This window comes from Coturnix japonica, chromosome 2 (genome assembly GCF_001577835.2).
Source record: "Coturnix japonica isolate 7356 chromosome 2, Coturnix japonica 2.1, whole genome shotgun sequence".
Taxonomy (NCBI): domain Eukaryota; kingdom Metazoa; phylum Chordata; class Aves; order Galliformes; family Phasianidae; genus Coturnix; species Coturnix japonica.
Genome location: NC_029517.1, coordinates 73,677,816 through 73,702,409, shown reverse-complemented (window position 1 = coordinate 73,702,409; position 24,594 = coordinate 73,677,816). Strand labels below are relative to the sequence as shown.

The 24,594-nt window shown below is 42.3% G+C and overlaps 1 protein-coding gene across 2 annotated transcripts; it reads left to right on the top strand.

Moving 5' to 3' along the window:
• Window positions 1-206: 206 nt before the first annotated feature.
• SEC61G (SEC61 translocon subunit gamma) lies at window positions 207-3,978 on the top strand. Of its 2 annotated transcripts, none has more exons than XM_015854900.2 (4): window positions 207-328; window positions 1,563-1,662; window positions 2,818-2,920; window positions 3,869-3,978. In XM_015854900.2, the coding sequence occupies exons 2-4, from the start codon at window positions 1,569-1,571 to the stop codon at window positions 3,876-3,878; spliced, it is 207 nt and encodes a 68-aa protein (XP_015710386.1). In that variant the 5' UTR covers window positions 207-328; window positions 1,563-1,568; the 3' UTR covers window positions 3,879-3,978. The 2 variants fall into 2 exon arrangements, with proteins under 2 accessions (XP_015710386.1, XP_015710385.1); XM_015854899.2 differs by having other exon boundaries at window positions 281-388.
• Window positions 3,979-24,594: the final 20,616 nt, after the last annotated feature.

Below are 24,594 nucleotides of genomic sequence, written 5' to 3'. Positions count from 1 at the left end.
GAGGGCACATTGTAGGCTCATGTCCACCTTGCCACCGCCAGTCACCCTTTCTCTGACTACAAGCATACCGCTACCGTCTTTATTTCATATTAGAACGCTCTGAGAGCCTAGTGCAGCGCCACGCAAAGCCAAACGCAGCTGTCAAAAGTCCACAGAGACCACAACCAGAAGCGCCCAACACCCTCCAAATCTCAGGGGGCGGCCCCGGCCGCCAGCGCCCCGCCCCGCGCCAGACGCAGGAAGGAGGGTGGCCGTGGCGCACGTCGCGCGCGGTGACGTCACTACGCTCTGCTGTAGTACGACGTGGCCTTTTCTGTTGGAGTGACTGGTAATGGCTGGCTGGCGTTTTTCCTGCCGCAGTGTGAAGGGATGGGTTCTGAGTGGTTGGGTGTGTCTCCGCTGGGTGAAGGGTGCTCGGGTGCTGTTTTTCGGTGCTCTGGGTTGGCCTCGGCTTGGGGGATGTGAGGGCGAGAGGGGGGTAGGGCCCGAGGTTTCGGCTCGAAGTCTGCCGTGACGGGGAGCGGCCGTGTCGCGTCGCATCGCATACTGTTGTGCTGGTAGCCCCCAAAGCTTCGAGTACTTCCTTACAGAGTTTGGTCACAACCTAGCCCGGGGAGTACTGGGTTAGAAGATTTGACGGGAGAGGCCCTGTCAGAGAGAATTTGCTGGCATTAAGCACAAAGCCGAACGGACTGAAGCCTTGCTGGTGGCAGTAGTTGCGAGCAGATACTTATTCTGAGGATGAGATTAGGCAGTGTTATTTCTTTAATTCTCAGCAGTCCTCCAGCAGCTTTAGGCTTAAGAATTTAAGTTCTACACTCTCCAGTTCAAGAGAGACAGGGAACTACTGGAGAGGGTCCAGTGGAGGACCTTAAAGATGATTAGGAGCCTGAAGCATCTCCTGTTTGAAGAAAGGCTGTGAGACCTGGGTCTTCAGTCTGGCAGGCTATCAGTGATAGGACAAGGGACAATGGGTACAGATTGGAACATGGAAAATTATGTATGAACATAAGGAAAAGCTTTACTGTGGTAGTTTCAGAGGACTGGAACAGGCTGCCCAGGGAGGCTGTGGGGTCTTCTTGTCTGGAGATTTTCAAAACTGATCTGGATGCTTTTCTGTGTAACCTGCTGTAGAGACCCTGCTTTAGCAGGGTGGTAGGACTAGATGATCTCCAGGGTTCCTTAACAATCCCTGCAATTCTGTGATTTTTGTGAAGTGGGCAGTCTCTCTCTGTTTTGTAGCCTTCAACTATCTTCTTAGAAAAAAATTTCTGAGAAAGTACAGGATGCAAACTGGAACTCTTGTTTTCCTTTAGTACACTCAGAGGCGCAGCTTTTAATATTTACGTATATATATTTTTGTAGGCCATGGTAGGTTCTTATGTTAATGTATACCTGTAGAAGGTAATTCCTCTTTGCAGAAATTAATGTCTAGTTAGATTGGCTTTTCAGTCATCTCAAGCCTACTCAAATTTTATAGTTAACTGCTGTTTATATTTCTGAAATGAAAAAAATATCATTATGTGTGGCACCATGTATGCTAAATCTATCTGTCTTTACAGGCAATCATGGATCAGGTAATGCAGTTCGTGGAACCCAGCCGTCAGTTTGTTAAAGACTCCATACGACTGGTTAAAAGATGCACTAAGCCTGACAGGAAAGGTATAGTGCCTGATAAGGCAGAATACAATGCTTATTTCATTATCTGTATTGCTTTGCATCTTCCTGTGTGCTACTGATTTTGATTCATTTGTTAGTGTTTCTTGGATTTCATTGTGTGGTGCAAACTTGAGTAGCATGAATAAATTTTCATTCTGGTTAGAATAAATCTGTCATTTTTTGATGTGTTGTCTTGCATGTGACAGCAGCATTAAAACGCCTTATAAAATAGGCTGAGTAGCTGAAATTAGCCATTCTGAGATGGGCAGATAATATTTTCACTGATCAGGTAAACTGATGTGAGAAGAACTTGTGTAGACTTTTCTCCAGAAAATTAAGCTACAGTAGTCAAATCTGCAGTCAGTTTGAGGAAAATTCTGAAGGAAATTTTGCTTGTTACGTGATCTTGGAGGAAATAGTTTATTATAGGATACTCTAGATAGGGTTGCCTTTTGCACTGCTGATTCAGTGCTTCATGATCTTCAGCGAGTACCTGACTGAGACAGGAAGAACTTTGTTGCTGGAAATACAGAAGGAGAGTTTTGGCATGTCTGTAAGGCATTGTAGAGAGGATATAACTATGAGTAAGATGTCAGTGGTGGTTCTTACAGATAGTAGTTAGGATGAGATCAGTATGGAACCTCATTGATTTTTTTAATTGGCAGGGTATTTAGGAGCTGCAGACCTCCTTAGCCCACCTCATGGTTCATGTCTTAAAATAACTGGAAGCAGCACTTAAGTGCTGTGATGTAGGTTACTTAAGTAGGTGTCATCTTGTAACAAACCTAACTGTAGCTTTTCCGTGTTTGGTTATGGATTGGGAATTATTTGTAGGACTTGTAGCAGTATGAAGGGATGGTGATGAAATAAATATGCCATTAATTGTTGCAGGTTCTGGATATATCAAATTCTGATTACTACTTAAACAAAAAAATCTTCTCTATGATTTGTGGAGAATAGCATTTTGTCTCTTAAAATATTATCTGCCTTCCAAAGTAACATCTTTGTTTCTCAACTTTATTGCTTTTTTGTGCTTGAACTGCTTCTTAACACACTACTGTTTCCTGAAGATTAACCTCCTATAAAGAACCAGGGCAAACATCTCCTGTGTGCCATACGTGAGGCTTTCTAGACTGGATTTTATTTTTGTATTTCCAGAATTCCAGAAGATTGCAATGGCAACAGCAATAGGCTTTGCAATAATGGGATTTATTGGCTTCTTTGTCAAATTGATCCATATCCCAATCAACAACATTATTGTGTAAGTAAATACAAAACTTTTTTTTTGCCAGGTTTTTCATCCATTGTTAGTAAGCCATTACAGAATTCATGTTGCTTTAAACTCTCACATTTTATTTTATATAAAAAATAATGTATTTTATATTTAAAATATTTTTTTATTTTAAAGTTTTTAATTTTTTTAAAATTTTTTATTTATACTTTATTTTTATTTTAAATTCTAGATTTTAATATAATATGACAGGTTTTTGTGAATATTCAAAGAACTTGATCATGAAATAGATCATTAATTTTGGGTTTGCATCTTAGCATGATGCAAAATATTAGATACTTAGTTTATCTTCTTTCAAGTATCTGCTTTGAAACTGAATGCTAAATATTTTATTTCAAGTTCTGCAGTGTATGCATATAGAACAACCACCTTATTTAGATTTTGCATACTGAAACGGTTTCTGGTTTATAATATGAGTATCCAAAATAAATTGCAGGAGGGTAAGATAGAGAGTTTGGTGGTTTTGGAAGATGGCAGTGCACAGAACAAAGATGATACTCTTTAATTTACTAGGTGACTGGTTCAGTTAGAACTCTTTGCTTTCTGTCTAAGTGCATTCCATAAAATACACTTTGGGATGGATGCTGCAGCATAAACAATTGGCAGCAAATGTATGCATGTGTTAATGGCACTAGTTAAAACTTTTTTTATTTTCCAGAGATGAGGTAATCCTTCTAAAAGTGTGATTTCTAGCCTATGTGGAATGGGTAAAATTCTATTCTGTGACTATGAAACATGGCTAACTTACGCCTCTAAGAGATGTCCTCTAAGCAAAGTTAAATGTTTTAAAATAGGAGAAAAGCTAAAATGGTAGCAGTGTTCTTCCTAACAAGGCAATGCTGGGAGTTGAAATTAGACTTCAGGTGGGATCACTTGATGTTTGATTGGTTGAAACTGATTACTCTGCTTTCCCAACAGAGGCGGCTGACTGCTCATCATGAAGAATGAGACACTGTGACATTCGCTGCAAAAAATTTCGTGAGCGTGTAACTTGTTTGCTATTAAACAGTTTCGAGTTTGCAAACTCATTTTGGGTTTTCAAATGTTCTTGACAACTTCCAAAGGTTACACAGTCATATCTGTCTACATTGCAGCTTTCTTCATTTTTTAAATAGTAGAGTGATTCTTGTTACTTCTTTCTACTGTAATAGAGTAACTCTTGAGACATCCCTAGTCCCTCCACCTGTTTAAAGCCAGGTCAGTTCTGTACTTGTGCAGAGTCGTTTGGTCAGTCCATCCCTCTGCTGAATGGGCAAGAGCTGCACTTTTGCTCCTGCAGGTGCTGATGTGATGTGGGTAGAACTGACAGTGATGGCAGCCAACTCCCTGCCAACATAAAAGTAGCCCTTAGGGAGCAGCACAAACAGGGTGTTTTTGGCAGAAGGGTGTGCTTGGCAGTTCATGTGGGACAGGGAGGGTCCTCTCATTTCTTCCCCTCTTCTGTCTCTCCTCCTTTGAGAGCTCCAGGGTGCTGCTGCCTCTTATAATTAGCATGGTGGGCACCCATCGCAGTGGCCGAGCAGAGGCACCGACCCAGACCCCAGAAGGGGACACAGCCTCTCTGGGCTCTTGTAGGCACATCACCAAGGGGTGATGTGGCAATCCAGACTGTTGACTGTGGGGAGCTCAAGAATCTGGACATACCACTGGATCCACAGGGAGGATGAGGCCGTCACTGTGTGCAAGTGTGCCCTGCTTGAGTAGATGGCCAGGCTGCAGCAAGAAATCAGCAGCCTGAGGGGCTCCTGGGAATCTGAGGGGGACAGATAAGGGCAGAATGGCAGCACCCCTCTGTCTCACTCCAATTTATAGGAGGGAGGCAAGGTTCTTTGATATATGTATACCCAGCATGAGATTAAGAAGCAACGGTTCAAATGTTGGTCCAACCAGTTTATTACAAGTCCTAGCCGTTTAGGAGATGGGGAAGGGAAGGTAAGGTGTCACGGATTATCTAGATTTACCTATGCCCGTGACAAGGGACAGCTGCCCCATAGGGCCCTGGCCCGGGAAGGGAGGGAAAAAGGGGAATGGGATAAAAACAGCAGCAATCTAAGAAGGAAAACTTATTTTACTAAGTATGATATAGGAATACAAGATAACACAATATGATATAATATAATTAAGGGTAATAAATCGAACAAAACAGAGTGAGAGAGTTCCCGACAACCAAGAGGCCTACTGTAACTCTAGGCAAAACGGTTGGATGGCTCCCACACGCTCCCCCCTGGCTGCCAGAAGTCCAGCCTGGGAGTGAGATTATATAGTGTCGCGGTCCCATGACTTATCCCTGACCGTAATGTTCTCTCAGATATGTAGTCTTCTGTGAATTGCACATTCGGTAAAATTAACCATGCTTTACATGATGTTATGATGTGGAATACTGATAGCAAAATTACAAAATTACAAAACCATGACATTCCACCCCTTATTCTACATTATTACATCATGGTTAATATATATACATATATACACATATGTAAAACTATGATAGCTAAATAGTACAATTTAAATGTAACATAACTAAATGTATAATTATAATAACTAAAATACACTATGCATGCAAATACATATATAGATACATAGAATTATTGACTGCATTCCCCCAGCAGTAGGTGATAGGTAGGAAATATAAGCAAGGAGTCTCAGTAGAGAGCAAAAGAAATAGTCACCACCCTGGGTCCAGCAAAGTACACAGTAGGTCCGTTGATCTAGGGAACTCGTCTGATCACCGCAGGGAATGGAAGAAAGCCAGGAAGCTCCAGAGCAAGCCGGCCTCGAGTTCTTCCAAAGGGGTTTTCCTCTCAGGGAATTCTCCATCAAAGGTGTCTTTGGGAGTTTGTCTCCAAAGTCCCTAGTTTAGTGAGGGCCTTTTATCCCCCATTTCTGTGGTTTTTTTTTTCTTCTTCTTTTCTCTCAGTTTAGTGTGACATACCTGGCCCAACAGGTAAGCCAAGGAGTGGTGCCTTCACTGCCATGCACAAGCATTATCACCTTTTGCTGTGGTCAGTTCCTCCAAGCTACACCCCAGAAAAAGGCTGTTTGTCCTGCTTCTGCTTATCTTTGCAATCATAAGCAGAGGTACTGTGGCACGGTGACACTAACCAGTCACCCTCCTAGATAGTTAGCAGTTGCCAGTCAGAGTCTTATCATCAGAAAGGCCTCACAAAGCAAGCTTTGAGACAAAAAAGAAGAACAGTTTTGTCTTTCACAACCTCCTAAGTCCCTGCAAGGGGAAGTAGCCAGTCCTGCTGATGACCTGCCAGATGGAGGGCTTGACAGCCCACGAGAGGAAAGGGGCTGGGCCCTCGTCTCTGCTCAGAGCAGAAGGAAGCGTCTGCCCCCAACACCCACAGTGCCACCAACCCCTGCAGTGTCTGTGGGTAATAGATTTGAGGCTCTTGCACTGGAAAGGGATGAAGGTCTGGAAAGCGGCTGGAACCCAGCCCCTGAGAAGCACATTGAGAATGCAGGGACTAACAGGCATAGGGAGCAGGGCCAGTCAGGGCACTACATCAATACATGTGCCACCAAAAAGGGGCAGAGAGTCTTAGTAACCGGGGACTCCTTGCTGGGGGACACTGAGGCTCCCATTTGCTGCCTGGATAACATCTTCATAGTTTCATAGTTTTGTGCGGGTTGGAAGGGACCTTAGAGATCATCAAGTCCAGCCCCCGGGATTCGAGCCTCAGTGTAGCAGAGCGGCACTTCTACCACTTGCGCCACAGGGGTGATTTGAACTCCGGGCCCCAGTGTTGCAAGGCGGCGTCTTTAACCACTGCGCCACCGGGGCACACATAATCCAGAGAGGTGAATTGTCTTCCAGGATTATGTGTTAAGAGAAATTGGAAAGGTTCTTCCGCAGCTAATTAAACTGGAAGACTAATGTTCTTTTATTGTCATTCAGGCTGGGTCCCAGGATGCTGTAATGAGGAAACTAAAGAATGTTAAAAAGGACTTTGCATCCCTTAGAAAGATGTTGAAGGGATCAGGGGTGCAGGTAGTGTTCTTCTCTGTCCTCCTGATGGGTAGCTGGGACTGGAAAGGAAGAGGAGAATGTGTAAGGTAAATAAATGGCTGAGGGGGTGGTGTCTTGATCAAGGCCTTGGGTATTTCGATCTTCAGCAGGCCTTTAATTAGTCAGGTATGTGGGCTTCTGATGGACTCTGAGCAAATGGGGCACAAGTGTTATGGGGAGAAAGGTTTTTGGATTGGTTACCAGGGAGGCGATTTAGATGTGACAGAGAAGGCCTGGGGGGCATTGTCACTGTTGGAGATTGCAGGGAAGGACCTCTGAGGTGTCCCACAGAATCATGTGAGGGCTCCTCAGAGAAGATAATACTGCCAATACTCTGTTCAGAATCTTGCATCCCTTTAGGGGTAAATGGATCTGCTGCTTCCCTTGAGTGCCTGTATACCAATGTGTGCAGCATGAGAAACAAAGAGGATGAGTTGGAGATCTGTGTAGGGTCACAGGGTTGTGATCTCATTACAGTCACTGAGATGTGGTAGGACAGTTTGCATGACTGGAATGCTGTCTAATGGAGAGCTATGTCCTTTTTAGGAAAGACAGGCTGGGGAAGCAAGGTGGAGAAGTTGCCCTTTATGTGAGAGAGCAACTAGAATGTTTTGAGTTCCACCTGGGGGAAGATTGAGAATGTGTGGAGAGTCTGTGGGTGAGAATTAAGGGGTGGGCTTATATGGGTTACACTGTTGTAGGGGTGTACTACAGGTCACCACATCAGGAGGATAAGTTGATGAAGCAACTTCTACAAGCAGCTGGAAGTAGCCTCGCAACACCAGACACTGGTTCACATGGGGGAACAGGGGTGGGTGTGTTAGGATTGTGAAGGTTGAAGGCACTGGTGCATCCCTAGTGGTAGGAAATCGGGAAGGGGAGGTGGATACCTTGCATGGATGAACAAGGAGCTCATGGATACGATCAAAGGGAGGAAGGTTTATGAAATGTAGAAAAAGGGTCTGTCCTCTTGGCAGAAGTATAGGAGTGTTGTCACAACCTGCAGGTGTACGATGAGGAAGGCTAAAGCCCACCTGGAGCTGAAGCTGGCAAAGAAGATAAAGCTTAATAAGAAGGATTTTCTTAATTATGTCAACAGGAAGACTAGGGGATAATGGGGGTCCTCTGCTGAATGGGGAGAGGGGTGTCCTGGTGGTGGGGGATGCTGAAAATATGGAGATGCTGAATGCCTTCTTTGCTTTGGTCTTTGTTTCAAAGACTCCCCTTTGGGACTCCTTGGCCCTAGAGCAAAGAAAGAGTCTGGAAGATGGAGATGTCCCCTTTGGTTAAGGAGGGAGTGCTCCAGGAGCATCTGAATGGAATCGATGTACACAGATTTGAGGGCCTTAATGGGATGCATCCACATGTGCAGAGGTGATTGTCAAAACACACTCTATCATCTTTGACAGGTTTTGGAGAACGGGAGATGTGCGTGAAGACTGGAGGATACTCAGTGTCACTCAGGTTTTCAGAAGGGGCAAGAAGGAGAATCTGGGAAACCACAGGCCAGTCAGTCTCACCACTGTTCGTATAAAGGTATTGGAGCAGCTTGTTCTGGATGCCATCTCCAGGCAATTGGAAGAGAAGAAGGTTATCAGCAATAGTCATCATGTATTCACCAAGGGGAAATAGTGCTCAACCAACCTCATAGCCTTCTATGGTGACATCATTGGTTGGGCAGATTAGGGGAGAGCAGTGGGTGTGGTTTACCTTGACATCAGCAAGGCTTTTTATACTGACTCACATGACATCCTGATAATGAAGATGATAAAGTGTAGGATAGATGAGTGGGTGGTGAGGTGGGCTGAGAACTGACTGACTGGCTGAGCTCAGAGGGTGATGATCAGCAGTGTGAAGTCCAATTGGAGACCTGTGACTAGCAGTATTCCCCAGGGGTCAGTTCTGGGCCCAGTGTTGCTCAGTATCTTCAGTGACAACATCAACAAGGGGATAGTGTCCGCCCTCAGCAAGTATAGTAACAATACAAAGCTGGGAGGAGGAGTGGCTGATGTGTCAGATGGCTGTGCTGCCTTTCAGCCAGACCTGGACTGGCTGGAGAGTTGGTCAGAAAGAAACCAGATGAGGTTTAACAAAAGCAAGCGTAGAGTCTTGCACCTAGGAAGGGATAACATCATGTATCAGTAAAGGTTGGGGGATAACATGCTGAAGAGGAGTTCTTAAGAGGAGCTGGGGGTCCTGGTGGACAGCAGGTTGGCCATGAGCCAGCAGTGTGCCCTGGTGGCCAAGAAGGCCAGTGGAATCCTGGGGTGCATTAAAATGAGTGTGGCCAGCAGGTCAAGGGAGGTGATCCTCTCCCTCTATTCTGCCCTGGTCAGGCCTCACCTGGAGTACTGTATCCAGTCTGGGCTCCTTGGTAGACAAAAAGATAGGGATATCCTGGAAAGAGTTCAGCAAGAGTGTGGGAGAAAAGGGGACATGGCCAACCTCTTTTCAGTGGTCTGTGAGGACAGAACAAAGGGAGATAGCCATAAACCTGAGCATAGGAAGTTCCGCACCTCTTCACAGTGAGGGTGACAGAGCACTGGAACGGGCTTCTCAGGGAGGCTGTGGAATTTCCTTCTCTGGAAGTATTCAAGACCCATCTGAATGCTTAACCTGTGCAGCCCGATGTAGGGAGCCTGCTTTGGGGAATTGGACTCAATGATCTCTAGAGGTCCCTTCCAGCCCCTACAATTCTGTGATTGTCTCAAGGTTGCCCAGGGCGCTGGCTGGCTGGATCTTGAGAAACTCAAGAGTGGAAATTGTACAGTCACTCAGAAACTGTTTCAATGCTTAATTTCCTTTTAGGAAATAGCATTGTTCCAACATATAGAATAAAAGTCTCTGCCTGTACTGAAAACTGGAAATTTCAATTATTAAATGACTGATTACTTTGATTTTAAAACTAGGCCTATAGAAATAGGTAGATGCAGTGCTCTTGCTCTTTAGTTTAAGAAAAACTTGTATGTTTCCTGTATTACAAGAAATATCTTTCATTCCAAAAAGCTTACTGAAAATAATTGGTAATTGTAGAAGTTACAGTGCTATTTTGTAATGCAGGCTTCAAAATCACTTGATGCTGGAAAATCTGATGCTGGAATTACAGCAAAACCAAAGCTTCTTTAATGGACAAACTTGACATATGAGTAGAAAGTTTCAGCTGTTACTCTTTTTGAGAAAACTTCACTAGCACCTATGTATGTTTAGAAGCAGGGTCAGAAAATAATTATGCTTCATGCCATAACCATTTCATAATGAAGTTGTACTCTTTGCAACTGTATACAGTTTCCTTTTTTCAAAACGGGGAAAAATAGTTTAGTATTAGAATGAAATGCATTTAAACAGGTTAACAGTTTATTTACATATGCTTCTGTTTGTGATTGTATAGGGTGGCAGCACATCTTTTGCCCAAATAGTCTGAGATACCAGAATTATCTCAGTTGTTCCTCAGTTTGGTCTTAAATGACTCTTCTTTTGTACATTTTTATTTAGTACTTAAAAATGTGTGCATACTTATTCCCTTAAGAACAATTATACTGTCTCAATTCAGTGAAATTCTACAGTAATTTCACTTGGATTAGAAAAGGCAGTTGCATTTCATCTTAAAGTTTGATTGCCATTGTCCACAGCAAAGGCTTGTCCAACTCGGTGGTCACAATCTCAGAGTTGTCATAGGTATTGGAGGTACTGATGAGTGTTCTGAACTTCAGAACCTGTTTATCTACAAAAAAAAAAAAAAAGAAAAAAAGAAAGAAAATTAGTGGTACACTTGAAAGTGCTTTAAAAAGCTTTTTTGCATGCCCATTTATTGTTGTAAAGACTGCTGACCCCATCAGGAATGAATTAAATTCCTAAGTAGATTTAGGCCAGACAAAAAAAAAAATAAAAATCTAGAATAGCTACAGTAAGCATTAATTAGTAGTTTTGTACTAGCCTATACTATAAAATGACTTGACAAATTGATATTTGATCCCCAAATGATCATTTTGAGTGTACAGATTACAAAAGCACATAGTTGAACGTCCCCCAGAGTTTCACATATGTAAGTTTGTATTTCGTTTGCTCAGAAACACTGTTTCTAATACAGGTCAGGATGCTGTTGGCCTTCTTGGCCACCTGGGCACACTATCGGCTCGTGTTCAGCCGAGCATGGATCAACACCCCCAGGTCCCTTTCCTCTTCACAGTCATCCAGCCACTCTGCCCCAAGCCTATAGTGCTGCATGGGGTTATTGTGGCCAAAGTGCAGGACCCAGCACCTGGCCTTGTTGAACCTCATCCTATTAACCTCAGCCCAGCAATTCAGCCTATCCAGATCTCTTTGGAGGGCCTCCCTACCTTTGAGCAGATCAACACCACCTCCCAACTTGGTGTCATCTGCAAACTTACTTTGCTTGCACTCAATTCCCTCATCTAGGTCATCAACGAAGATGTTAAACAAGATGGGCCCTAGAACCGACCCCTGGGGGACACCACTTGTAATGGGTTGCCAGCAGGACTTAACTCCATTAACCACTACCCTCTGGGCACAACCCTCCAGACAGTTCCTTACCCAAAGAAGGGTATACCTGTCTAGGCCACGGGCAAGCCTCCAATCCTCTGGGACCTCTCCAGTTAACCAGGAGTGCTGGTAGATGGTGGAGAGCGGCTCAGCAATCACCTCCACCAGCTCCCTCAGCACCCGAGGGTGGAGCCCATCTGGTCCCATAGACTTGTGACAGTCCAGGTGGAGGAGGAGTTCTTAACTGTCTCCACCTGAATCACTGGGGGTGTACTCCGTGTTCCATCCCAGACTTTCAGATCGGGGCATGAAGTGCCCTGAGGACAACTGTTCTGCCCATTAAAGGCAGATGTAAAGAAGGCATTGAGGACATCAGCCTTCCCCTTATCCTCAGTGGTCACATTCCCCACTGCATCAATTAAGGAGTGAACACTTTCCTTGGTTCTTCTCTTACTGTTGATATATTTGTAAAAAGATTTCTTATTCTCTTTTACTGTCGTGGCCAATCTAAATTTGAGCTGGGCTTTTGCCTTCCTAACTTCCTCCCTGCATTCCTTAGCAACCTCCTTGTAGTCTCCCCAAGTAGCTTGTCCCTGCTTCCAGAGGACATAGACTCTTTTTCTTCCAGAGTCTCAACAATAGATCCTGGTTCATCCATACCAGCCTTCTTTCTCTATAGCTCACCTTGTGGCATTCAGGGACAGCCTGTTCTTGTGCCTTTACGATTTCCGTCTTGAAGAGCATCCAGGCTTCTTGGACCCCTTTATCCCTAAGGTGGGACTCCCAAGGAACCTCTGCAACTAGTGTCTTGAATAGGTTAAAGTCCACCCTCTGGAAGTTCAATAGAGCAGTTTTACCAGTCACCCTTCTGACATCTCCAAGAACTGAAAATTCAAGAATTTTGTGATCACTCTGCCCAAGACAATCCCCTGCCTTCACATCACCCACCAGTCCTTCTCTGTTAGCGAAGAGCAGGTCTAGCAGGGCACCACCCCTAGTAGGCATTTTGCCAGCATGCATGGCATAAAAATGATGAGCAGTCAGATAAAAGGCTGAACACTGAACAAATTGTATGTTATAAGACAAATCTGCAGTTGCTGCACTTGTTCCTGCTCACACAAATTATGAACCTGAAACACACCAAAGAAACTGTTTCATCTGCTTGCCATATATGGTTGGAAGGAAAGAATAATATGAGTTTCACTTTACTTTAAACAGAAGATTGAGTATCCTGGGACTTTGAAGCATAACTGCAATGCAGTGCAGAAGATCAAGAAGGAAAAAAAATGTAGTACTGTGCGCGACGATTATGCACCTAAAATAAAGCTGCTGTATCCTGTCAGGATGATTTTGGACACCCAACAATGCTAGACAGGATCCTCGACAAATGGCAGGACAAAGGAGTTGTGGTGTTTGCCTCTGGAAGAGAGAGCAGAGGCTGATGAGGCTGTGTCTTGCTACAAGCAGTGCATGGGTTGTGGTTGCCAGAGAAAACAGATTTCACACATCAGAGGTAAGCAAGTCATTTAAGGAAGCTGAAGTAACACATGGGGAGAGTTCCCTCTGTAAAAATAGTATTTTTACTATTTTTTACCCCAAACACTTGTGTTCTAAATCCTGCCTAAAAAAAAATATTTGTTAACACATAATTTTTTTGTGGTTTCTGTTTTGTTTTGTTTTGTTTTTAAAAAAAAACACTCACTTTGCATCATTTATTGCTTTTTGCTCAAGATTATCAGAATAATTCTTACCATTTTGGCTTTGCACCTGAAATAATGGCTTTGTAGAAGGCAAGAATCAAGGACAATGTGACATCTTACTGGAACAAGGCAGTACTTCCTCATGCATAAAATGTAGTGAAAAATTTTGTTTTATTTTATTAAAAAGTTATTACCCACTAGGTGGAGATCTTTAGCTTTCTCTACCAAATTTTTTTCTGTACCTGGATCAGTTTGAAAGGCTGAAGTGAAAAATGCAGACTATTTTTAAAAAGTACTGTTAATTCACAAGACTCAAATGAACAAATTCCAATTATTTAGTTTCACAATCAGGCAACATTTCCACTAATGTAATTCAAAATGTATGCTTTCTACGCAATAATTAAAAAACAAAAAACCCCACACACCAGGAACCAATGTAAAATATGTTTAAACCAGTAAAGGAAATAACAGGATGTACATAAATACTGCTTCCAGGAAAACTTCCTACTGTGTCAGGCACTATGTTGTGAAGTTGATTACAAGGTCAAAATGAGAAATTCTACCACTTCATGTATTCCTTATCTTTTTTAATAGCTTTCAGTATGCCTTGTTAAGTCCTAGCAAGAGCTTATGCCTTGGAAAAAAAAACAAAAAACAAACAAACAAAAAAAACTATTATAACAAAAGCCAAACAAACAAAAACACCACATAGAATTGCTCGGGTTGAGAAAAAACCTTAAAGATCATCAAGTCAAAGTGCAACCTAACCATACTATCTGAACTCTCACAAACCTCCACCTAATCACGTTCCTGAGCACCTAATGACATTCCTGAGCACCACATCCATATGGTTTTTAAACACATCCAGGGATGGTGACTCAGCCATCTCCCTGGGGAGCTTATTCCAGTGCTTAACAACCCTTTCTGTAAGGAAGCTTATCCTGATAAACAACCTAAACTTACCCTGGCACGACTTGAGACCATTTCCCCTCATCCTGTCACCAGTGAGAAGAGACCAGCTGTGCTCTCTGTAAGTACCTTCAGGTATTGGAAGAGAGCAATGAAGTCTCCTCTCAGCCTCCTCTTCCCCATATTAATCAGTTCCAGTTTCTTCAGTCGCTTCTCATAGGACATATTCTCCAGTCCCTTCACCAGCCTTGTTGCCCTTCTTTGGACCTGCTCCGGCACCTCAGTGTCCTTTTTGTATTGAGGTGTAGCATCTAATGTACAGACTCAGATGTGAATGATCCAAATTGTTTACCACAAGTTTTCACATCACTTATATACATTCACAAGATTTCTTTTTTAGCTATATGCCCTTACAACTTTCCCATCTATCTTTGCATGTCAACAGAGTATTCTACTAACACCCCTTAACTGTGCATGCAGGTCCTTATCCAGTCAGAGCCATGAGCCACTTCTTTTGCTTTTCTTTTTGCTTTTTTATAGAGATGTCTTCGGAGACAGGTCAGCATATTTACTTTCCTATGAAATACCATCCTATCCACACTGGTGCCTTTTTTGTTACATTTTGTATCGCCCTTCCACTATGCTAATCTCTCTGATTATAACAGTCTCAATTGAGGAATCCATGGGGTGGGTTTTAGTTAAGGGGAGGACCTCAGCCCCTTCCAACATCTGGATATTGTGCCTGATCTGGAGGTGTTCTGTCTCCCCTAGATCAGCCACCAATTGGGCAGCCTGTTGGATAATGGCCTCTGAGGTGACTAAGGGGTTCAGCATGGACACCAGTGTGCCATACAGATGGAGCAGAGCTTATTGTAATATGAAGTCCCTCATCCTCACTGAAAACCAAGTCTGGACTCTCAAATGCATTGCCATATATTGCCTTCATCATCCCTAATTCCTTAAAATAATTTTGGAGATCCTCCATTGAGGTCCATGGACTCATATTTATCAGAATATCACTTCTGTTGGGCTATGTGAGTGTATATGCTGTCATTAGCCATTGAATTAGGGAATAGTTTTCATCACTATGTATCACAGAGGCATTTTGTCTAGAATGCTAATGGGAGCTCATCTTTTCTACTGAGTTAGTTTTGTAAATAGAGCTGCAGTTCAAATACCTCCTCTTAAAATGTGCTGTTTGTCTTGTCTGTATACTACTGCCTCTGCAAAATTGTGTAGCTGTCCTCTCTTAATTGTGCCTTTTATCAGCACTTAGTGTTAATTTCAACATCATCTGCTTTCTGATAGAGACTCATTTATGTGCTGATGTGCCTTTTTAGAAATGCACCCTGTAGCTTCTCATGTAAAATGCCAAATTTCTATGGAGAAAGCTCATCTTTTCTACTGAGTTAGTTTTGTAAATAGAGCTGCAGTTCAAATACCTCCTCTTAAAATGTGCTGTTTGTCCTTGAAAGTTTCATGATTGCTGTGGTATTCATGACAGGTCCTGTAAAGAGCATAAAGGATGGGTCAGTAATATGACAATAAAATTAATCAGGGGCAATCTAACCAGTTTTCAGAAGGGTTGACTATATATTGCATATCTGGCAGAGAGTGTCATAAGCTTTAGAGGTCTGCTCTGATGTGCAAGATGCCACATAATACCCTTTCTGCTGAGAGCATCTTAGGTCCAAACTTTCTTCTGTTTTACTTTACTTCATAGCTAACAACAGTTTCAGGAGTGATTAAAGAAGAAAGAGCTTAGGGAGAAGTTAATTATGACAAAGCCATAAAATCTCTCTTAAGGCTCTGACAATCACAAGATTGACCCTTGTGTCACTTGTTCACACTTTTCACCTTCAGCAGAATCATTCAGATAGAAATACTTTGAATGTTATTTTTAGCACGTTTGTTTATATAAAACAAATAAATGAAAGTCTTCTGCAGTTTGTCAGAATTGCATCACCTTTGACTACAGTGTNNNTAATACCCTTTCTGCTGAGAGCATCTTAGGTCCAAACTTTCTTGTGCAAAAGAGGCTTCAGAAGACAGAAGGATGGAGTAAGAGGTCCCTGGAGGAGATCTTACGAGAGGCACAGAGAGTGTATGTTAGAAGGGGAGATGAGAAAGAAAAACAAAAGTTAATGGTTTCCACAGTGGAACAAGTAGTGGAACAAAGAATGGGTAATAGGGAAAAGAAAATTGGAGGAAGGTTGTGCCCTGGAGGGAGGCAGGGAGAAGGAAGATCCCAAGGATATCCAGTGAGGCCCCAGTTGCAACCAAGTGTAGGGAAATGCTTCTGGTGTGGTCAGCCAGGACACATAAAGAAAAACTGCCCAGAACGGAAGAGAGAGGAAAAGTTACCAGCTGCTTTGAATTCAGAATAGGGGGGTCCGGGGCTTTCAAAACTGTGGTCCCACCAGGAGCCCCTGGTAAATATAAAAGTGGGACCTGAAGGGGAAGAAGTTGTGTTTTTAGTTGATACAGGAGCAGCCCATTCATCCCTGGCTCATAAGGTGTCAGGACTCAAATTAACAAATAAGACCTTAAAGATAACAGGGGTAGAGAGAACCGGGATGACAGTACCACTTTTTGAGAATACTGAATTAAAACTAGGGGATAAAACAATAACAGGACAATTATTATATGTACCTGATGCAGGGACTAGCTTGCTGGGGAGACATCTCATGATGAAACCAGGAATACAAATAACAACGTGTCAAGATGGAATTACTGTATCAATAAATGTATTAACTGAGGCAGATGAGAGAGAGATAGACCCTGTGGTTTGGGTCAGAGAAGGGAATAGAGGGGGACTGAAAATAACCCCTTTAAAAATAAAGATGCAAGAAAAATATGAAAACATAAGACAGAGACAGTATCCAATTCCATTTGAGGGACGTATTGGCCTTAAATCAGTAATACAAGAATTATTAAAGGATGGATTACTGGAACCATGTATGTCACCTTTCAATACCCCCATTTTGCCAGTTAAAAAAACCTGATGGTTCCTACTGATTAGTGCAAGATTTGAGAAAAATTAATGAAATAGTACAAAAACGGCACCCAGTGGTTCCAAACCCATATACCTTGATGAGTAAAATCCCAAATGAGAACAGGCGGTTCAGTGTTATAGATTTAAAGGATGCCTTTTGGTCTTGTCCATTGGATCCTGAAAGTAGAGACATATTTGCCTTTGAATGGGAAGATCCTGAGAGTGGGCGGAAACAGCAGTATTGGTGGACAGTTTTACCCCATGGGTTCACAGAGTCTCCCAATTTGTTTAGTCAAATCTTGGAACAAATATTAGAACATTTTCAGCCACCAGAAGGAGTATTACTCCTACAATATGTAGATGACCTCTTGCTGTCAGGGTCAGAAAAGGCAGGAGTTAAAAGAGCCACAAATGAACTGCTAAACTTCCTAGGGAAACAAGTACTGAGAGTATCAAAGAATAAGCTACAGTACGTGGAAAGAGAAGTCAAATATTTAGGACACCTGATCTCTGAGGGAAAGCGTAAAATAACCCCAGAGAGGATTCAGGGAATTACTGAGCTACCCTTGCCCAGGACAAAGAGGGAACTGAGAAAATTCCTGGGGGTAGTAGGATATTGCAGACTCTGGATAGAGGCATACGCTCAGAAAACCAAGGATTTATATCTTAAATTATTAGATGAAAAACCCAACATCCTTGAATGGACTAATGAAGAGAAGGAATTAATAAAAGAATTAAAGCAAAGCCTAATTACAGCCCCAGTCCTAGCTCTTCCTGCCTTAAATAAACCCTTCCAGCTTTACAATTTACTATTGTTACTGTAGATCGAGGGGCAGCTCTGGGAGTGCTAACTCAGGAATGGGGAGATAAGCGTCAGCCAGTGGCATACCTATCTAAATTGCTAGATCCTGTATCACGAGGATGGCCAGAGTACATCCAAGCTGTAGCAGCAACTGCCCTTCTGGTAGAAGAGAGCAGAAAATTGACCTTTGGAAGGCAATTGGTAGTCACAACCCCACACCAGGTTAAAACTATTTTAACTCAAAAAGCTGGAAGGTGGTTAACAGATTCTAGGATTCTGAAGTATGAAATAATCTTGATTGAGAAGGATGACTTGATATTCACCACTGAATCTTGCTTAAATCCAGCCACTTTCTTGTGGAAGGGGGAAAAGAAAGAAGGGAATATCGAACATGATTGCCTGGATTTAATTGAGTATCAGACAAAAATAAGATCTGACTTACAAGATACTCCTCTTGGAGGGGGAAAGCTTTTGTTTATTGATGGATCCTCAAGGGTGGTACAGGGGAAAAGATACAATGGGTATGCGATAGTGGAGGGGGCAGAGGAGGAGGTAAGAGAGATGGGCCAGCTGCCTAATAATTGGTCAGCTCAAGCATGTGAATTATACGCCTTAAATCGAGCACTCCACCTCCTTAAAGGAGGGGAGGGAACTATATTTACAGATTCAAGATATGCATATGGAGTGGTACATACTTTTGGAAAAATTTGGGAGGAACGAGGACTAATAAATAGTAAAGGAAAAGAGTTGATTCATGAAGCGCTGATCAGGCAAATTCTAGAAAATTTACTACTACTTTCTGAAATTGCAATAGTACATGTAAAAGGGCACCAGAAAGGAAATTCAATTATTGCTCAGGGAAATCGAATAGCAGATAAAACTGCTCGTGAGGCTGCTTTACAATCAAAAATTACCATGAACTATCTTGTGCCCGAAGTACCTCCCCCTCCCCCAAGACAAATATTCAGTGAAAAAGAAAAAGAAACTTTTAAGGATTTGGGGGCCATAGAATCTGAAGGGAGATGGATCCTTCCGGATGGGAGAGAGTTGTTAAACAAGGCAGTGACAAGGGAAATTTTAACCATCTTGCATCAAGGGAGTCACTGGGGAATACAAGCTATGTGTGATGCTGTACTGCGGAAATATGTAAATGCAGGGATATATACTCTGGCTAAACAGGTTTGTAGAGGGTGTGCAGTATGCCAGAAAGTAAATAACAAAGCCATTCGTAGTCGACCTGCAGGGGGAAGAGAGCCAGGGATTCGGCCCTTTCAGAGCATCCAAGTAGATTTTACAGAACTTCCCAAAGTGGGTAGAGTCAAATACTTACTAGTTTTAGTAGACCATTTAACTGGATGGGTGGAAGCATTTCCATCAGTATCTGCCACTGCAAATACTGTAACCAAAGTAATTTTGGAACAAATAATCCCCAGATATGGGGTGGTAGAACGCATTGATTCAGATCAAGGTAGTCATTTTACTTCACAAATTCTACGAAAATTAATGCATACCCTAGAGATTAAATGGGAGTTTCATACCCCTTGGCATCCCTCATCATCAGGAAAAGTGGAACGAATGAATCAGACAATAAAGAAACACTTGACTAAGTTAGTCTTGGAGACTCGACTCCCTTGGACAAAATGTTTACCCTTGGCACTTCTGCGAATTCGGACAGCACCAAGGAAAGATGTGGGAATTTCCCCATATGAAATGTTATTTGGATTGCCATATCTAGGAAAGAAAAACGAGATACCACAGTTTGAATCCAAGGATGCATTCCTCAAAAACTATATACTTGGGTTATCCTCCTCTTTATCATCTCTCAGGATTCAAGGACTGTTAGCACAAACACCACCTCTGGAATTTCCAGTTCACCCATTTCAAGCTGGAGACTGGATCCTGATCCAGACGTAGAAAGAGGCAAAACTGCAACCTGACTGGGAAGGACCGTTCCAAGTACTTCTAACAACTGAAACAGCTGTGAGGACGGCTGAGAAAGGATGGACTCACTACACTCGGGTAAAGGCATCCACTAACCCTGAGGCGTGGGAAGCTGTTGCCACAGAAGAACCTTTAAAGATAAGAATCAGGAGGAAATTGTGAAAAGTTTTTTTTTTTTTAATGTATTTTTATTATTTTAACTAACCTTTAACTTCTCCTCAAATAGATAGATGAATTATATATGTAAGTGGGAGAGTAATATAACCTATATAGAATTAATGCTCACAAAGTTTTCCATGCTGTAACAAGAAGTTTTTATTGCTGTAACAGAGTGTATCCCATTTGTTATCCTGATAATTATCTGGAAAACGTAAAATTTGACAATAATGCAGGGGAAGGACCAACTGGTAGTTTTGATCTTAATAACAATTAATTACAGTGAAACCCTTGGTCAGTTGATGACTTGGAAGAGAGATGACTTTCAGAGGGGATTAGGAGGATACCCTGTTAAGATATGGGTGAATGTAACACGAAAGGAAGTGCCCCAGACTGTCACATTCGATGCCTGTCAAGTAATAGCCTGTGGTAGTTTAAGTACTCAAAGACAATTGAGTAATGAAAATAAATATCTTTGTCCAGAACTGACTATGAACAAGGGATTCCCCTGCAATGGGTGGAATAATGTATGGTGGACAACCGCCTATCGAGGCTGGACATATACACCTGGAATATTTGATGCTTCATGGGCACATACACTAAAAGATCAAATTTGTATGTTTAAGGGAGTTGTCCAGCCAGATTGCCAACCGTTACAATGTAACCCAGTAACAATAACAATTAATAAGGCTGATAAACTTGTTAATACCACTTTTGGTCTTGGTATAGATATGCGTGGAAAGGATCCAACAGCTAGATTCCGGATAGCTGTGTGGGATACACTCCCTGAAAATACCCAGATTGTCCAGGAGAGTGAAGAGCTTAAAAAGGGGGTAGAAAATCTTCCTAAAAACCCCGCAGTAGTGACAGTTAAGGAAATAAAGGATCTTAGACAAACATTTGAAATTGAAACAGGATATGGGGACATTAATGCCTGGGTAGAATGGATTAAGTATACAGTCCAGAGTCTCAACCATAGCAACTGCTATGCTTGTGCATCAGGGCGACCCATAGCTCAGGTGGTACCCTTTCAACTGGGATGGACCAAGGACCCCAAGGGAATGCGATGCATGATTGCCCTGTACCAAGAGAAAACTGCCTGGGGAAATAGAGACTGCAGATCTCTCTCCCTCTTGTTTCCTCCAACGCCTGACACAGATGTCAAGATCCCTCCTGCATTCTCTACAGCGGTAGGTAACCATACAGCTTGCCACTCACAGCAGGGTGTGAAGGCTACCAGGCCTATAGGAAATTTTTCCTTATGCAGTGAAGTCTTGAATGTTACAGAGGACTCAGCAGGAAATTATTCAAGATTGGGAATCTCCAGGGCAGATCTCTGGTGGTACTGTGGGGGAAAGATTTTATGGTCCACCCTACCATCTAACTGGGGAGGCACCTGTGCTCTTGTTCAATTAGTTATACCATTCACCCTGGCATTTGAAAAAGGAATATCCAAAAATTCTGGAAGAACCAGCCCTTTCTGCTGAGAGCATCTTAGGTCCAAACTTTCTTCTGTTTTACTTTACTTCATAGCTAACAACAGTTTCAGGAGTGATTAAAGAAGAAAGAGCTTAGGGAGAAGTTAATTATGACAAAGCCATAAAATCTCTCTTAAGGCTCTGACAATCACAAGATTGACCCTTGTGTCACTTGTTCACACTTTTCACCTTCAGCAGAATCATTCAGATAGAAATACTTTGAATGTTATTTTTAGCACGTTTGTTTATATAAAACAAATAAATGAAAGTCTTCTGCAGTTTGTCAGAATTGCATCACCTTTGACTACAGTGTAGGAGGGAAGAAAGCAGGCAATTGTTTGAGTATGATGTGCGTTTTTCTTGCATGCATTGTTTGATATTATTAATGTATTTGGTATGAAGAAATGCTAGTATAGATGGCAACATTTCTCTATTCTGATCTGGCTGGGTTTTGCAGCACCTCACTCAGGCAAACACCTGCTCTTGCTCTGCAGCCTTCCAGCTAAACCATTCCAGCTCACCTTTCCCCCTCCTCTTCCTTCAGAGATGGTGTAAGTCAGACAGAAGAGCCGTTCTCCTTCACTTGCCTTAAAATCTCTCAGCCTATTAACTCATAGGTAATTTTTCCAAATCCTTACAGGGGTTATTGGTGCAAATCATACTACAGCTTCTCAGGGGTGCTCTGACAAACTTTGCCAGCCAGAGTTCTGGCTGTGAGAAGCCAACAGGATCTCTTGCACCTAATTTCACCTGGCTGCCATGCCTGAAACAGGTATTAATTCATGACAGGAAGGGAGGATCTAGGAATGGAACTGTTCCATAGTGTTTGAGACTCATGGTGCATTCTTAGAAAGAGAGCCCACAGGCACTGCTGCTGCCAAAGTTTGCTGAGGTTGCAGCAGCAAGCACACAAAAACAATTCTGCCACCACACTGCTGGCTTTTGTAATCCTTGACAGATCGAGCTTGGGTTCCTTTGAACTTTGGTGCCCCAACAGCCCTTGAGCTTGCTGTCCCTGTCACAGATGTGGCTGGCCTGATCCATGCAGTGGCACCTGAGGTTCAGCATCAGCTTACTCTAATTTCTCACATAGTGTTTAACAGATCACATGAGACTGCACTGCTGACAACTGTAGTTTGGGCTCTGGAATCAATGTGCTTTTTGAAGTTTGGAGCTGCATGACAAATTGCTCGTAAACGAAAATCTTCTCCTAGATAAAGTGATACATTTTCGGGCAAATGTTAGGTTTAGGAAGAAAAATAGCAGTGAACAAAATTCCCCTGTACTGATTGGTAGACTTCTTCTGTTCCAACAAATTACAACCTGTCTGATGTTACGAAAGCAAAACTCTCAGCAGTTCCTTGTTACTGTATTAATGGCCAAAGTTTAGGGTTGCTTGGAGCTGAAGATGGCAGAAGGCTTCACCAGGATCTACTTTGGCTTTCTCCTGCAATAAACCTTTTACCTCTTCACTCAGAAGTTAACAGTGTGATCACAGGGGCTGAGAGAGGATTTGCAGGGGTACACTCTATTGTTGCCTTCTTAAGTGTTGTCAAACGGACAGCTTAACATTAGGTAAAATGTGAGCAGCTGAATGTTTCTGCTGTGAGAGGTGTTTACAGCTGAAATCTTACATATTAGGCAGGCACTGAAAGCAGATTGGGAGATCCAGGTTCCTTGTAGATTCTGCACTTTTCACAAGCAAAATTGCTCTGAAATGTTTTTGTTTGTTTGTTTGTTTGTTTGTTTTTAATTACTGCAGCTATGGTAATGGGATCTGTAGCCCATCTTTCTGGATTTTCATTTGAATGAGCTCATCTTTCACCACAAAGTAATTATGCTCCTTCAGATTCTTCTGTTGCCATTTACATTCATGGTCTTCACGATGTTATTTACTGCTGTTCAGAAGAAACCTCTCTGATTGTGAGTCATGGTATAGCATGTTTCCACTTTACTCCAGCCTTAACGCTGACTGCAAGTAGCAGCAGAATGGCTGAAGGAAGACCTTGTAACATCTCCTACGTTTGCAAAGCTCCTTCCTCCCCCGTTGTTTGTATAAGGACTAACAATAGGGAAGAATCACAGTGATACCAAAGAAGCTCATTTAATTCACTTGCGGTTTCCATGCCACTCAACATAAACAGAGTGAAGCTGGAGATTTGCTGATGCTTAAGTACGACCACACTGCATGGGGGGGAAAGCCCACAAGATGCAGGAATGAAGCTCCAAGTATCTCCTGGTGCCAAAGGAAGTAGTCCAGATGAGGGAAACTGAGGAAAATAAAATTCATCATTCAATCAGAATATCGTAGTACTTCAGTCATTTGAACATAGGTTTTGAACAACAGTTTTAGTTTAAATGTAGGCTGCAAAACCTGGGTTTAAACCTGGCTTTGCTGAATTGAGTTTTTCAGTTGGATATGACTTTAATTTAATCCAGATATTGAAATCTTTATATATACTTGCATGAGGACTTTCCCAGGAAGAGCAGAAGCTGAATGGGAAACTTTTTTCTTTAAATTTTACACTGGTATAAGCTACCAGAGCATACTTTTTATAGTGGTACTGTGCAACACAGGGAATGAATAAATCAAGCATGGACCTGTATTTTAAAACAATAATATCTAGTTCTGAAGCACAAGCCATTGGTACTTTAGAATTTACCACACTACAGTGCAAGAGCATTACACTGGAAAAACACCTTGTTTAAAGTCTAAGCTTTGTATGAGGACAGGTTTTGACTCTTATATTGACTGAAGGAATTTTCTATTTCTGGGCTTGCTAGTTAACATTTGGATGGCAGCCAGAGCATGTGCAAGTGACTACTGCCTGTGTGTTTAATAGTGAATGTATACAGCATCCTACCTGTATGACTAGAAACTCATATGTTAACAGAGGGGGTATTTTAAATTTCCATTCTAATCTCTGACATCTCTAAATGCTCATCAGCCCATCTACCTTAATGCATTAGGAAAATAACCCCAGTAAGGCAGAATTTTTTTCCTTTGTGGATTTTAAACATTATTGCCACTTCTGATAAGGAAAAGCAGCAGGGAAATGTCTGCAAAGTCTAATATACAAAGGATTTAAGTGATAGCTGTTTCCACCAAAAACTGCTTGCAGGGGCCATTTAATTTGACTATGTCTTT

Coding starts and splice junctions, on each gene's coding strand:
- SEC61G (XM_015854899.2), top strand. CDS start 332: ATGGCTGGCTGGCGTTTTTCCTGCCGCAGTGTGAAGGGATGGGTTCTG. Junction 389..1,562: donor GATGGGTTCTGAGTGGTTGG/GTGTGTCTCCGC, acceptor CTGTCTTTACAG/GCAATCATGGATCAGGTAAT. Junction 1,663..2,817: donor CACTAAGCCTGACAGGAAAG/GTATAGTGCCTG, acceptor TTGTATTTCCAG/AATTCCAGAAGATTGCAATG.